The sequence below is a fragment of the Phocoena sinus genome, chromosome 1 (assembly GCF_008692025.1).
Source record: "Phocoena sinus isolate mPhoSin1 chromosome 1, mPhoSin1.pri, whole genome shotgun sequence".
Lineage (NCBI taxonomy): Eukaryota > Metazoa > Chordata > Mammalia > Artiodactyla > Phocoenidae > Phocoena > Phocoena sinus.
This window is the reverse complement of record NC_045763.1, coordinates 57,947,682-57,964,169: the sequence shown is the minus strand read 5'-3', so window position 1 is coordinate 57,964,169 and position 16,488 is coordinate 57,947,682. Positions and strand designations below refer to the sequence as shown.

Genomic DNA, 16,488 nt, shown 5'->3' with positions numbered 1-16,488 from the left:
TCTCCTATCTCCTCGCTTGGCTGCCTTGCGAATGAACACTCTTTGCTGCAAACCTCAGCATATTAGCGTTTTGGCTCGTTGTGTGTCAGGCAAAATGAACCTGTTTTGGAAACTGTGATAGACAGCTTTTTGGAGAGTTGGAGATGGAGCTAAATTCTGAAGGAGGAAAAGAAGGAAGCCAGAGTGTAAGACAAGCATTCCAGACAAGGATACCCCATGGGAAAGCAATGTGAAGCAATGGCTGGAGGCAAGGCAGAGCACCGAGGGATTGTAAATATGGAAGGTGGGAATGGCCCAAGTGTAGGATGCAAGCAGGATAGTGGGGAAGATGGAACTAGAGAAGAAGGCAAGAGTTCGTGGACCCTTTTGGCCATACTCATAATTTAGGACTGTATCCTAATCCTTAAATTGTTCCTTGACCTATAAGTCTCAGCTATTTCATAGCAAAATGGTAAGAATGATGTCTACCTAGTAGGATTAATGCTGGGGAGATTAAATGACATAATGTATTAGGTCCTCAATATACTTCAGCATATGCTTTATACTATTGAAATTAATCTGTTCAAAAAATTGTTTTGAGATAACTTTCAAGTGAAAGCTATATGTTTTTCCAAAAAAACACTGCAAATTCAAAACAATGCTGCATTTGATAGCCACTAAGTTTTCAGAATTTTTCTACTAGTTGAAGACCCATTTCAGGAAGGAGAATCACCCATACATTCTGGTACCTGGCAAGGATGAAGACAATGGAAGATAAATGGGAGTTAGGGTTAGGAGGCAGCCTCCTAAATGGCCTCTGCATTGCAAGCGTGCTTGGAATCTGTTCATTTGCTATTTAATAAAAAAGGCTCCAATAGAGGATCCACTCTGAATATTTTGTTTGAGAGTCCCTGTTTCTAATTTTGAAATATATCAAGATAATTATCACTCAAATGTATTTGTTAGTAAAAAAAAAATCTTTCCTCATGTGTTGCTAAAACTATTTTCGTGTTCTTGTTACCTTTTAATTTGTTTTTATACTTCATCAATAAAATAAGAGTGATCTTTAATTCTTCAGGTTGGGCCATGTTCTGATTCTATATACTTGACTTTCTAATTTGCTTTGAAAGGGAAGAAGAAAATGAAACTTATGCAAGTAGGGATGATAGTTTAGTTTCTGGATAAGAACAGTGCTTTTTAAATCATGGGACCAGGACTTATGTCAGATTATTATTATAATATTTGCTTCTAAAAAGTTGAATTTAAGCTAACAATTATTTTAAAATAATTTAAAAATAACTCTTACACTTAAATCTTGGAAATAGCAGTCAAAATGACTTAGGATCAGAAGCAAAAGCTATAGAGGTTAATTATTCTCCCAGCTTTACTTCTGATGTACACTGAGATTGCTACTCCTTTATATTTCCTATCTATGAAAGAGAGCATTTGTACAGGACTTGTAATCCACAATCATCTAGGGTTGAAAAGTAGAATTTTGAGTAAGTGTATTAATACATTCTGAGAGCAGAACAATTTGGTTTCAGAATTCGAACGTAAATCTCTTCCAGTTCTTCTGGTCTCTGTTCCAACAGACGCACCAGCTCCTGCTTCCCAATCATGGGGATTAATATGCTACATCTTTCTTTCTTTCTTTTAAATTTATTTATTTATTTAATTTACTTATTTTTGGCCGCATTGGGTCTTCGTTGCTGCGCGTGGGCTTTCTCTAGTTGTGGCGAGCGGGGGCTACTCTTCCTTGTGGTGCATGGGCTTCTCATTGCGGTGGCTTTTCTTGTTGCAGAGCATGGGCTCTAGGCACGCGGGCTTCAGTAGTTGTGGCTCGCAGGCTCTAGAGAGCAGGCTCAGTAGTTGCAGCGCACAGCCTTCGTTGCTCCGTGGCATGTGGGAACTTCCTGGACCAGGGCTTGAACCCATGTCCCCAGCATTGGCAGGTGGATTCTTAACCACTGTGCCACCAGGGAAGCCCTGTTATATCTTTCAATCGTGTAGAAACTTTTAAGAAGGAAAGTTTATAATATAAATTAATTGACCTCTGCGTTGGATAATTTGTTTCGTTTTCCTCCCAATGGCAGTCAAAAAAAAATGTCATGAAAGTATTAAAAATTAATTCATCTTTTTTAGGAGAGCAAATGCAATATGTAGCAAGAGCCAAAAAATATACTTATTATCCTTTGACCCACTAATTATACTTTGGGGAAGAAAACAATCAGAGACTTCTTATATAGTAAAAAATTTAAAAAGTGGAAACAAACTTAAAATGCTCAATGATTGGGGAACTGTTGGCTAACCCAGAATTATAAGCTGACAAAATATTGTATTATGCAACCATTTAAAAGGATATGCACAAAGACTATGAAAATACATTACAAAATTTGTTTAAAATAATGCTAAATGTATTGTATATGTATATATTGATTACAAAAATGCAAAAATGATGTATTCATATAATATTGAGGAGAAGAATTCAGGAGTCAGTTAAGAAGTAGCTGGTCTACATTGCATATGACATTCTTTTCAGTAGATGATTTTTTGGGGTAGTCTCTGAAATAGTAACAAAAATGCTGCTGTGATCAACTTATCACTTAAATTTCCTTGTTCTTTTTCTCTTTCTTCTTTTTCTTGGTGCACAACACAGTGATTTATTATTTCTGTACATTTCCAAATGATCACCATGATAAATCTAGTTACCATTTTTTCTCGTTCTTTTAAAAAATATGGCCCCCAAAGATGACCTAAACCTTGTACTTGCCCATTTTTCTCCCTTTTTATGTCCCAAAGGAAATGCATTTTTTTCCTCCTGATAAATATTATGAACCTGTTTATTCAATAATTGAGTGTGTTAATGGACATCCAGTAACTCACTCTTTGGTGCGCCCACGAGGCTCTTTCCGCTGGAACTCATGGCTACTTAAAGAAGACACACTGCCCCTCTTCTTCAGTAAATGAGCCGTTCTGTCTTTAGCAATGTCTGACATCATCCTAACCTACGGAAGGAAACTTTTGTAAAATACTGAACAAAAGATCTGAAAATATTTTAGTATAACATAGAGACTCATTCTAAATAAAGTACACAGATCCTTTTTTTTTTAAGCATTTTTGAATAGGGAAGTGGGGTTTCCTTAAGAGTGATTTTTAGCATATGTTGTTATTCTGGTCGGTATAACTGGAAATATGATAACTCTTTTAAAAAATATTTCAGAATTTATTTATAAGAAGTAGAGACTTCCTTTTTTGTTTTATTTTTACTTTTTTGGCTGCACTACATGGTACGCGGGATCTTAGTTCCCTGACCAGGGATGGAACCCGCTCCCCCTGCAGTGGAAACATGGAGTCTTAACCACCGGACCACCAGGAAAGTCCCATCTGATAACTTTTACTTATGCAATAGCATACTTAATTCACACAAGCATATATTAAGCTGCAACAAAAATACTTAACTGCAGAAGAGGTTAAAGTCACTGAGAAATGATAGCCATATGTAGAAGAACGATATTATCCTACACCAGAAAACAATATTTTTATTGCCTCCCCAAATTTAATTTCAATGATATTTTGCTAATTAACATTTGTTGTTGTTGCTATTACTTTAAAAATTAAGATAAGCTGCTTCTCCAAAGGGTATTTTTTTTTTTTCAAGCAACAGTGATTTACTTTGTAAAGAGCAAACAGAACTTTTGTTTTTGTTTTTTTTTTTTTTTGCAGTACGTGGGCCTCTCACTGTTGTGGCCTCTCCCGTTGCGGAGCAACAGGCTCCGGATGCGCAGGCTCAGCGGCCATGGCTCACGGGTACAGCCGCTCCGCGGCATGTGGGATCTTCCTGGACTGGGGCACGAACCCGTGTCTCCTGCATCAGCAGGCGGACTCTCAACCACTGCGCCACCAGGGAAGCCTAGAACTTTTAATGAAGTAATTTATTGGAAAACCTACCTCCTCTCACAAATGCTTGTGAAAAAGCTGGTAGTAGGAATGGACTTCCCAGAACTTGGACTGTAACTCTACTGCCCTATTGCCTACATACAAGTTTAGACATTCATTGGAATTATTTTATAATCTGTAAATCTGAGAGCCCTAACAGGGAGACACTGTGCTAGGCACTAAAATAGAACTAAAACAGTTCCTGCCTTCAAAGAGCTGGCAGTTGAAGTGGGTAGGGCAGACAAGAACACAACCTAAAACCCCAGTGTGATCAGTGTGAAGGCAGACAGAGGCAAAGGGTACTGAAGGGCACACAAATACAGCAGAGGTACTGTGTGTTAGGAAGCAGTGTGGGGGGTGTGTGATTGTGGACCTGTGTGTGAGAGTGTATGTACATGGGTGTGAGCATCTCTATGTGAGCATATATGTGTCTCTGTGGGCATGTGCGTATGAGCATAAGTGTGTCCCCATGAGTGTGTGAGGCTGTGTGTATGACTGAGTGTGTACATAAATGTGTGTGCCTGTGTGAGTGCCCATGTGAGCATCTCTTTGTGTACGTACCTGTGTGTATGAGTGATTATCTGTGTACCTGAGTGTGTGCCTTTGTATGTTGGTGTGTGCACCTTTGTATGTGATGTGTCTGTGCACTGAATGCATGTGTGCTTGTGTGTTTGAGTGTGTCTGTGTACATGAGTGTGCCTGTATGAGCGTGTATATGTGTGAACAAGACATACAGAGCCTGTTTAAGTGGGTCATTCAGGTTCCAACCTTAAAGTGACACTGACAGACCTCGGTTTGCTCACCTGTTTCCAAAGCTGCCCCGCAGGCCAGAATTGGGACCTGGAGGTCCAGAGGGGCTGAGGCCGCCGGTGTCGCCAGACCTCAGGCAGACTGCTCAGAACTCATGCTGCTCCACGATCGGACCGGCTGGCCAGCTCTGCACTGGGCAACACTGTAAAGCCGAGACACACAGGCGGGCAGGAAACAAAAGGCCAGGACCTGCTTCCAGTTCCAAAAACTGGGGCCACTTTTTTCTTATTTTTTTGGAGGGAGGAGGAATAAGGCATTAGAGAGAGAGGTCGTGGACAAGGCAGGCAGGCCATTTCTAACACAGGGCCCTCCCCGCTTAGCCCCCTCGATCCTCGAACTTGCCTTTTGCCTCTGTCAATCTTCTCTGCTCCTGCCCAGACGCGCTGCGGAGAGGGCGCACTTACCTAAGGCAGTGCTGGAGACGCAGACGCGACTCGGCGGGGGACCTCCCGGACCACTGGCTCTTCCACTGCCGGGACCAGCGCGGGTCGAGGCTCCCGTCTCCCAGGCTTCCCTCTGCCCGCGAATGCCCGCGCACTCCCCCTGGACTCCGCGGCCCGTCTCCAAGGTGACCTTCTCAAACAGAGTCCTTGGCCCGCCCCAGGCAGACATAGTAGTTGCGTAGTCCTCTGAGCCGCCTAAAGATGTAGAGGATCTCCTCGTCACTGCCCAGAGGGGGCTGCCCTGAGCCTGGCTGTGCCTTGGGGTGGTCGTGAGCTGGAGAGAAGCCGAGTCACTCTGTAGCGAGGGGGACATCTGGGAACTCAAGGGGCAGCCCTGAGAGCCCTCATCAGTTTCCTTTTGCAGATGTCAGGGGCAGGGGTGGGAAATGCTGGCGGTTCCTAGGACGGGAAGTGCGAGGTACAGAGAGAAAGGAAAGCACCCCCTTCCCTTCCCCCGACCCCTGATGCTGCCTTCCACCACCCCAAGGCACAGATGGTTGATAATAGAGCTCACATTTACCAGGTACTGGCAAACAATTTTAGTTTTATCTAGTCCTCCCAATAACTCTCTCAAGAAAGCACTGTTGGGACTTCCCTGGTGGCACAGTGGTTAAGAATCCGCCTGCTAATGCAGGGGACACGGGTTCGAGCCCTGGTCTGGGAAGGTCTTACATGCCGAGGAGCAGCTAAGCCCTTGCGCCTAACTACTGAGCCCGCGCTCTAGAGCCCGTGGGCCACAACTACTGAGCCCATGTGCCACAACTACTGAAGCCTGAGCACCTAGAGCCCAGGTTTCGCTACAAGATAAGGCACCACAACGAAGAGTAGCCCCCGCTCGCTGCAACTAGAGAAAGCCCGCACGCAGCAAGGAAGACCCAACACAGCCAAAAATAAATAAATAAATAAAGCAAATTAAAAAAAAGAAAAGCAGAAAGCGTTGTTAGTCCTTTACAGATTTAGAGAATTGAGATTCTGAGATATTGAATAATATGCCCAGGGCCGCTTGGAACTCATCGTCTTATCTTTTGGGCATTACAAACTTTCACGTTACACTTTCCTTGACACCACTCTCCCCAATCCTTAAAGTTTACGAAGATTTGAAATGGAGGCTGTTTGGGGTTGAGAACCCACCTGACATAAATAATAGGCCCTTCCTCCTTAATAACTATCCCTCTTCTAACCCCAGAGCCCTTCCCCCAACCCAAAGCAAACAAAACCAGACCCTGAAGGGACCTTCACATAGTGGGCAATCATTGGAAATAGAAAAAGATGGCGCCCTAAGCACCTAGCTTGGTGCATGTCCATTAATGAGTGCTCAGTGCAGCTAGAATTGGCTGTCAATAGCAATACATCTGCATAGCGGTAGAGCGCATAAGGATTAGGATAGCATTGGAGAAAGAGCATTAACATTTTCTGGCCCGTCTCAATCCTTATTCACATAAAAATAAGAACAGGAAAGGATTGTTGACTATTTACTATATAATAGTTAGGAACTGTTAGGTGACTGATAAATATTATCTCATTTAATCTGTTCAGTGACCCTAGGATAAGTGAATAGTAACTATTTTTTTTTAAGATAAGGAAATGAAGAATCATTGAGTAACATGCTCAAGACTATAGTTAAATTATAGAATGAGATTTGTCCAACTCTATAGCCCTTGCACTGTGCCACCATGCCCACCCTAAATATGCAACGAAGTTTTCCAGAAATGTGGTAAAATTTTAAGAGGCTGGTAATAAAAGAGGTTCACAGCTCAACTTATTTTTGTTTTTCATTTATTTTCCAGAAAAAAATCACATTTAAATAGTAACTTACTTATATATTTGATCTTTTCTCAAGTATAATTAAACTTTGTCCTGCAATGGGAACCCTAGTGGCAGTAATGTGCCATGATAAATAATTGCATATTCAGGATTTTGTAAAATGGGTGATTGGGAAAATTATGAAGGAAAAAACACTTGTAAAAATCATTGTTTACAAAAAATGATATCCACACCTTTTCTAATTTATAAGGCAAGTAACATTAAAATGTTCTCACGGTTATCTTCAAGAAGTCAGTATTACACATTCATATCACCATTGTTCATCAGAGAGCTTTGGGCAGTTCTGTGAAGGAACAAACCCTTGCTTTTTTTTGCTGTTTTTTTCTTGAGCACGGCACATAAGCAGTAAAGATTTCATCACAGCTACGAGAATTAAGTATTCTCTATTGAATCAAACATGTAGGAAAAAGAGCCAGCCATCAATATTTTAACTAATTTTAAAAGTATATTTGAGTATTTTACCCCAGAGTTTTTTTTTTTTTAATAAATATTTTATGCTCAAGGTATTTTGTGAAAATATGTACTCCATCCAAGGTCATAAAGACATTGTTTACTTTTGCTACAAAGATCGTGGAGAACTCTAAATAAAAGCTACCACCAACTCAAAATATACACTAACAGCATTTTCTTTAAGAAAGACAGATGACTGAATTTTATTACCTTTAGAAATACAACAAAATTTCTGAGATATTTTTCCTAGTTCCTCTTATTGTTAAAAGTACAAAAAAAAGATCAATGCCTTCCATTGCCATTTAGTAGGCACAAAATTAACATTTGATCATTACATTCATACAGATCTCTATGCAAAGTGAAAAAAAAATCCTTTGTATATTGAAACCCAAAACTCTTCAAACAGTTTAAAAAGCCAGCTCTACAAATGACTGCTTGGCCTGTAGTGAAGTCCTAATGAATTAAAAATTGAACTATATTTAGAGAAATGTAAAGTGATTCAGCTTTACTCTTTTCTGTCTGGTAACAGACAGTTTACCCAGGAATTATTAAAGGAACTTTGTTGATTTTTTGTGAAAACGATTTGCAAAATAAAGCAAAGCAAAAAAGAACTGCTTAATGCTCATTAATAGAGTGTAGAGTCCTGCAAAATTTATACAAAATAGTGTATTTTTCCTAGGTTTAACTGAAATGTTTTTCATATAATTTCTAACAAGATTATGTAAAAATGCAGTCAGCATCAATCCATCATGATTCAATTTCTTAAAGTGTTTAGATAAAGTATTACCAAAGATTGTTCACTAGTATTAATTCTACTCTGTAAAGAAATCTGGACCATCTTCAACAGATAGCAGCATGATGTGATGGTCATAAGTGCAGATCCTAAAAATAATGCTTAAAAATTTAAAATAGTAAAACAATTTTATTGTTTTGTTTTGAATACTTTAGGTGATAAAGTTAAATTCACTAAGATATACTTATGAAATTTAAAGTAGATACTAAATCGTTTAAAGTGGTAGAAATTTTCCTTAGAGTTAAAACAAAAACCCAGAAGCATCTTTCCAAAGCATTCCTGGTTATATTATTTGAAATTGCTGAAAGATATGTAAACCAGTGTTAAAAAGAAAACTTTTCTAAAGTTTCTTCAAGATGTGTTTAGAAAGAAAAGTGTTTTTCTGATCCAAAACTTTCTTAAGCTTCATTAAAACACTAACATTTATTATCAATGTCTAAGGAGTGGGTTGGGACTATGGTCTAGAATAATTTATTCTCAGACCACAGTGAACATTTGCCAGAAGCAGTAGTCCTGAACATGATTTGGAAAACTCTGGAATACAGTGAATGAAGTAGAATTACCCTTTACTTATTTTCTTTTACCAATTAAGGGACACATAAAAATATATTTGATTTTCATTGAAACATCTTTTCCTATAAGGTTAAAGATGTATTTAAAACAGGCAATGTACTGCACTAGAGATAGAAGGAGACAATTAGAAATACTATAAGTCAAAGGAAAAATAACATTAGAAGTTAAGCCTAGAGAATAAGTTATTATACCCATGGTGGATGTCAGCAAGGAGGTGACTTTCTCTCCTAGGAATACTCATTTTGGGTAGACATCAGATATTAAACATGAGGGACAGTGAAGAGGTCTGACCATGGTCAACTCAATAGACCCTAAAATTTGATCTTTCAAGAAGGATATTTGGTATTCAGTTAGATATTTAAAATGCAGCTCTAGCCTATAGAAGATTACAGAACATCAAAGAAATAGAAATGCTAGTGGGTTTTGTTGTTTGGTTTTAATAATTGGAGACTTAAACATTGCACTCCTATCTCATTTTTCCTCCATACATTCCACAGACAAAAAGTAATGTAATGGTAGCCATGTTTGATTCACAAATGAGTAAATGGCATTTAACTGCTGTTTGCTGAATGAAAAAAAAAAAAAAAATGGAAGGAGCAGGAAAATACAATAAAGCCTGAAGAGAGAAGTGCACATAGTAAAAGAGATGGGGTGGGTCATCAGAACAGTCTCTTTAATCAGTGTAACAATGATTGACTCGTTCATTCATATCAACAATTTAATTTGACTCATTTTAAGGAAACATCATGTTGACAACTTTTAAAGCGATATTTAGAGATCACCCTAATTTTGATAACATAAAAAAATTATGCTTCCATTGAAAAAAAATTGCTGACCAGAAAACCATGTAGCAAAATGAATACATTTACATTGAATGGGATTTTGCTCAAATGCATGATCTTTTGGAAAAAAGAAAGTTAAAAAAAAAACAAACAAACAAGAAACCACAAACGCATCTCCTTAGTAGATATAGGCACATTTTACCGTGTCATTCAACTTTAACTGACAGACTGTGATTATTTTGAGAAAAAAAAATGCAAAAATGAAAGCAATTGGTGCAACTGTTTTGGAATGACAGTAGTCCGTGCTTATAAAGCATCCAATTCAAAGGCCTACAAAATAAACAGTGTCAGCTCACAAGTTAGTTGCCTGTGTCCCTTGCAGGAAGGGAGCCATGTTTTAGGACATTTTATTTGGAATGAATGATAGCTTGCAACCTACCTACTTCTTTTAATCTTTTAAGACACTGACAAAAAGGACAGAAAAATGACAATGAGAGAATGCATTTCAGGTCAGTTTGAGATAGCATAAAAGAACTCTAAGAAAACAAGGAATTTTCCTAGAAAAATCCCTCTACCTTTTTTTTTTCCTTCAAGATTGTAGGAAGCTAAGTGGACTGAATGAAAAATTAAGCTCACTAGAAAAATGGTATTCAAATGATAATTGAATGTGTCAAATCTGATGAAATGTCAGAACTAAGAAGTATTTGAGAGATCTACTAGGGCAGTGATTCTCAAATTTTGGGTGCTGTCAAAATACATATTCTTAAACCCCACCCCTACAGATTTATTTATTCAATATCAATTTATTGATGCCCACTACATTCTAGGCTCTGGGGATATAGTGGTAACTAAGCCAGAATCATTTCCCTTGTTAAATAAATGATAATACAAGTGGTCCATAAATCATGCTTTGAGAAACATATTCTTTTCCAAGAATTTTGCTTTTGGAATTATCCTTATTTTGGTATTAATTTTTCATAGCACCTTTTACCTGGGTATTTATTGGAATATGTATAGTAAAATAAAACAGAAGAGTTCATTTCCCAGAATGAACAAGTAAAACAGGTCAAGGGCTCCCACTGCTGTCAAGATAACTGGGTTACTTCCAGCTGCTGTGTCACTTTGGGCAAATTATAAATTTGTTTAAGCCTCAATGTCACCATTTGTAACATACTAATTAAAAAGAGTATCTACCATTTGGGGGTTGATATAAAGATTAAGTGAGCTAACATCTATAGTGACTGGTACATGGTAAGCACTCAAGAGAATATCAATTTTTATTGTATATCAATTACTATGATTGTACAAGTTTTTTTTAAAGCCCGCAAAGGTGGATCTCTCTGAGTCAACTAGAACCATGGCACTTCTGAGGTGGGAGAAGATTTATAGATCATGGCTGTGTTATTATGGTATTTAAACAGTGCTCTGGAGGACCAGATTTAAATTGCCGGAGGAACTCCTTCATTGCTCTGAGCTGTTTTGCCTAAGAGGATTCCATGTGCAATTTTAGCAGAAAAAAGTTTGGCTGTTAAGAAAAGCTTGGAAACCACTGTCAATCTCAACTCCTCATTCTAAAGGTGAGAAATTAAAGAGGGCTATGATTTGTCCAAGGTCACACAACAAGAGTTAATGGTAGAGCTAATGTAGTTACCAGGCTTCTTTGAAATGAATATTTGGAAATGGAAATATGAGTAATTATGGCCTCAAACACTTTGCAGATTGAGATTCAGTAAAAATACATAAAAACAAAAATAAAACAACTGTAGTTTAACTTTCTGGAGGGGATGGTTCCTCTCTATTCACTTGAAACCATTTGAAATGTGGACATTCTTTCTTTACAGGTGAAATGTACTTCCAAATACTATGCAGTGAATTTTCATTTTGGCTGTACGTGTCGAGAAGAATAAAGCTTTAAAAATAATTTAAAATTTAATTGTTTGGAATTGTATGTTCCAATTATGCTAAAATTCAGACTAATTCTTAAGAAAAATTATTTTTAAAAATAACATAAAAATATGGAATTTATTTGAAAAAAAATATTTCCCATGTTGCAAAATAAAGCATTCATACTTTCTATCTTGTTAGAGCAGAATCTTTTTTAATCATAATGCTCAGGAAATGGTGTTCTGTTTAATGAGAAGCCTTTCTTTTTATTTGACCCCTTGGTATTGAAAATCTAAATATGTACTAGCTCAATTTGTTTTAGGAATTGATAATGAATCTGACTTAGTGTTTCTTTTATAATTACTTTGTCTAGGATCATTTTTCCTAACACAAATTATTATTGTACAGTACTTTGCATACAGGAGTAACAGGAGATTATAAACTACAAGATTAAAAAAGAAAACACCAAAATCTAAATCCCTGCTATGAGTTAATTGTGTTATTATATGACCTATTTTCTGAAAGAAGAAGGGATATATTCTCTATGAAGTTTCTGGTATTCAATAATAATAATAAAAATATTTCAAAATTAATAATTTTGAAATCTCTGACTTTCATTCTGTTTCATAAAGACCAATTATGGAATCATAGGATATCTTCATAGTTTCAAATTTCGTGCCTAGAGACATTTGAATAATGTAGAGATCATTGTAATCTGTTTTAAATTACATTATATATCAACCAAATTATTCTATGAAAAGAAAACCCTTGTGTTTAATTACTAATTCACTCTAGAAAGATATAAAATAAAATAAGATATAATGAGCAAGACATGAGAACCAATAATATTTATACACTTTTAATATGGCTTTGTGTTAATATTCAATATGTTTTCTCATGAACTGATTTCTTAAAAACACATTTTTATATTCATATGCTGGATAATTCTCAATTTTCTGTTACTTACTCTCCATTGGTTTCAGTGTCTGAAATTTCCCCATGTTTCATGGGATTTAAAAGTTTGCATTTACTATTTTGGTTACAAAATCAAATTGAATATCTTTGCTTAAAGTGAGTTTATTACTTACTTGTTCAAAAAACTTCAACACCAGAGACTGCTTGGCGAGCCAATTGAGAGTTGTTTGAACAGTAAGATTTCTTCTAAGGTAAAACAGGTCATTTTGAACATTCTCTTGGTAGCAAGCACTGATTGAGAAGTACAAATATTAATTTAAAAGGTTTCACTATAAACAATTGCCTGTCACAATCTCGTTTTAAATGTAAGACTTACAAAATTTAATTTGATTCTAAAATTTAAAGGGGCTAAAGCTTCTTTGTCAAGCATGAATGAATGTAAAATAAAATTTATCAACTAATGATGAATATAACAACTTAATAATTATACTTATTTAATAGTATAAGCTAGAGTAGGAATTAGTTTATGTTTAAAATAGGTTCTATGACTTAAAGGAAAATTCATGTTTTCAGATTGTAATGAAGGAAGGTTTTACAACTGGGACCCCTGAAGAAGAGCTTCTTCATCCCGAATTCCCATATTATGAGGCCAGACTGAGTAATTACAGTTTTTATTATACCTTGCAACAATGAAATCATAACATACATTTTTGATAACTCTCTTTTTGATTCCCCAAGAATGGCAAAGATTTATAGTTACATACAATGAATCTTATCCAAAAGGAAATTTATTGCATAATAATGTGGTTAGAATTTGATTTATAAAGCTTATTTTTTCCTTCCCAAATTATATAAATGATGACAATTAAAATTCTTCTTCTGGATTTAAGTAGGGGACTAAAACCTTTTTTTTCTGGGATATTTAGACTCAATGTTTTAGTTCCTATTGGTAAGGAGGAAGATGCTTGGTACCATTCCCCATGCTGGATGGGAGGCACTCTCTGTATAGAGTTATTGTGCAAAAGTTGTTAACCAGTTCAACTATGGAAATTCTTGAAATTTTAAAATCACAATTTTTGTTTTAGTCTGATTATTCAGTAATCTCCACATCTGCTAAACTGTGGAGAGAGGGGGAAGTAGTTAAGACTTCGACATCTTCTTTACTCTTGATTATAATTTCATAAACTTTAAATATGAATTGCTTTCCCTTTTTACACAAGTTATAAAAATAAGAGGGCCTGTTTACACAGTTTGCATTTTTATGAAATTTGCAGTTTGAAAAAAAAGCTTTTTAAAAAGTGGTAATTAATGCTTTTCTTTGAATATGCACATGTACCTTAGAATTTTTTTTTTCTGAAATAGTTTCTGACTTTAACCCACTAAATATTTGAAGATAGAATTTTTATTTAGCACTAGAGTAAAACATACTAAGGACCGAAGAAAAGGAAGTTTTTTTCTGGTTCCACTGAATTTTCTTTGTGTGTGGCACCCCCTTATGACAGCTATCAATATTATATTTAAATTTTATATATTGACAAAATGCAATCTACCTCTGTAAGCATTGTGCCATTCAACAGTACTACTATTAAATTTACATACCACAGTTTAAATTACATCCATTTCAGGAATGGTAAAATGCTAAAACTCAAGTATAACTGCCTTACTGGAATGAGTACAATTTACAAATACAATAATTACATTTTAAAACCATTAACAATATTACACCTAGAAGCAAATACTGTAGGACTGGTCATCATGGTATTGTGTGAGGGAAATCATTGCTGAAAGTCATTGACATTTCCAGCAGATATACCCCAAGTGCAGATTTTGGTTTGTTTTCATCAAACCAAAATTAAAACCTGTTTCTCATACAGTAGTTCTCCATTATATGAATCCTCCAAATCCTTGCATAAGATTTTATTAGTTATCTGCCAAGTATTTTCCTGCAAAATAAAACAACATATCAACGGTTACCTGCTAGTTCCATAATGTGGTTATTAAGTGGGTAACATTTCTATTCTTCCTGCCCTACTCCTAGAAGCCAATACTATGTAATTGAAGGGTACAATACTAACATAAAATACATAAAGTTTATTAAGTTTTCAACTTTCCAGACCAGTTAGTTGCCTTTTCACATTTCCATATAGGAATACTTTGCAGAGGTTTGGGTTGCCCAGAATAGCTTGGAAGATTTGTTCCTGGATGGGAGAATCCAACTTCTTATAGAAAGAGTAACCATATAATTTCCACCCTGGGCCATTTTTGAGAACAAAATGGGTGTAGTTAATAATTACATCAATAAGGCAGACATAAAAGCCAGGATGTATTCCAACAAATCATTGACCAAGATAATCACCTTAATATTGGGGAATCCCCACCAATAAACTCTCGTGTGTGCCAAAAACCTGTCTCATTATCACATTTCAGCTCCAGGCAACCACTTCTGATCTCTGGTCTAGAGTTTTTAAGGTGCTATTAAAGTGAAGATGGATCCTCTTAGATCTCAGCTAAGCCTAGACAAGTCTAAAATCTATGAAGACCTGCTGAAGAAGAAAAGTTTTCAGGTAAGAGATAAATTCAAAATTAGCATTCATCTTGCTTGTCAATGTAACAAAAGTAGGATTTACCCCCATTAACCTCAGTGTACACACCTATATAATGGGAATGACAGGTCAGTCCCATATAAGAAATAGCCAGAGCCATGATAAGTATCCAGGACCTTCCTGATTTCTGATTCCCAGTTTCATTGTCCTATTTTTACTTCATTCAACAATTGGTTTGCTTTCTGATTGTGATGGGAAATGGGGATTGGGAGTGGGGAAGAAGAGGAGGAAGATGATCAGAAAATCACAACCTATTCCTTCTTAAGGAAGAGTAGCTAAGGCAACATTATTGTTTGCAGATGAAACTCACAAGATACCCACTTACCTGCAGCAAACCTTTTCTTGATGAGTGAAAATCTATACCCTGCTCCAACAAGTTCAATGTCACAGCCAGAAAGGGTGCTTCCTTCACTTGTAAACTGCACAACCAATGGGGAAGGTTTGCTTGGGCCTTCAGATAACTGAAATCTTGCCAATAAAGAGCCCACTCCTAAAAAAGAGTATTATTACAAGATAGTCAACACAACATTCTGGATATAACTTTGGAAATTGTATTCAAAGTTAATGTGCAAAATCGAACTTACTAGAAAATAGTATATGTTTCAGTATAAATAGAATAAAATTTATCATTAAATATTATTCATGACGTTTTTTGCACGCTGATAAAAATGTAATTCAGCCAAATGGTACTTCAAAATTTGGAAGCATGCTGCTTGGAAGGCAATGTATTTTCCAGTTTATGATTAATATCAGAGGAAAGTGAAAAATATCTAACTATCAGGGAGTGTGAGATCTGATACAGAATGGAAATATGCCTCATTAAAAGCTCTTCTCTGCTTAAAGTATGGTCTGTTTGATGTGGGGTCTTGGGCAGAAAAGAGGTAGCAGAGGATTCATTGAAGAACTATTTTCTTTTATTGGTTAAAATAAGTATATACCAAAGTGAACTGAAATATTTTGCTTACTTTTAGTGCTAAATGTATTTTGGTTAATAAGTTTCTAATATCTGAAAGTTATTTCAGCTTTATATATTAAATAAAATAAGCCTGTGATTACATTACCTCCATTTTCTGACTTCTGAGAAATATCAGGAATCTTCCACAATATTCTGTGCTGTTCAGCATTCCTAAAAATAAAGTAGGTAAAAGACTTTTTCATATGCAAGGGTTTCTGTTTAATGGATGTCGTATTTTTCCAGATAGTATTAATTACTAAAAATGATCTTAAAAATTTTAGCTACAATTAAAGCATTATCTATCTATCATCTATCTAACCATCCCTTCCTCCTTCCCTCCCTCCTTCCATCTATCTATCTATCTATCTACCTACTTACCTATCTAACCCTTCGTCCTTTCCTCCCTCCTTCCATCTATCTATCTATCTATTTATCTATCTATGTATCCCTTCCTCCTTCCATCCCTCCTTCCATCCATCTATCTATCTATCTATCTATCTATCTATCTATCCATCCCTTCCTCCTTCACTCCCTCCTTCCA

General features: G+C 36.3%; 2 protein-coding genes across 13 annotated transcripts in view; both read right to left on the bottom strand.

Moving 5' to 3' along the window:
• Positions 1 to 5,228, bottom strand: part of TCTEX1D1 (Tctex1 domain containing 1) — a 30,702-nt gene extending 25,474 nt beyond the window's left edge. The window contains exons 1-3 of one of the 2 annotated variants that reach the window (XM_032642539.1): positions 5,130 to 5,228; positions 4,719 to 4,867; positions 2,863 to 2,984 (exon numbers count right to left, since the gene is read on the bottom strand). In XM_032642539.1, the coding sequence (XP_032498430.1) occupies positions 2,863 to 2,978 (116 nt within the window). In that variant the 5' untranslated portion in view covers positions 2,979 to 2,984; positions 4,719 to 4,867; positions 5,130 to 5,228. Of the gene's footprint in view, positions 1 to 2,862; positions 2,985 to 4,718; positions 4,901 to 5,129 lie in introns of those variants that run through there. The other variant, XM_032642549.1, reaches the window with a different exon arrangement.
• Positions 5,229 to 13,044: 7,816 nt separating this feature from the next.
• Positions 13,045 to 16,488, bottom strand: part of SGIP1 (SH3GL interacting endocytic adaptor 1) — a 218,285-nt gene continuing 214,841 nt past the window's right edge. For all 11 annotated transcript variants that reach the window (XM_032611983.1, XM_032611953.1, XM_032611992.1 and 8 more), the window contains 3 exons: positions 16,054 to 16,118; positions 15,318 to 15,482; positions 13,045 to 14,332 (listed from right to left, as the gene is read on the bottom strand). In XM_032611983.1, the coding sequence (XP_032467874.1) occupies positions 14,310 to 14,332; positions 15,318 to 15,482; positions 16,054 to 16,118 (253 nt within the window). In that variant the 3' untranslated portion in view covers positions 13,045 to 14,309. The remainder of the gene's footprint in view (positions 14,333 to 15,317; positions 15,483 to 16,053; positions 16,119 to 16,488) is intronic.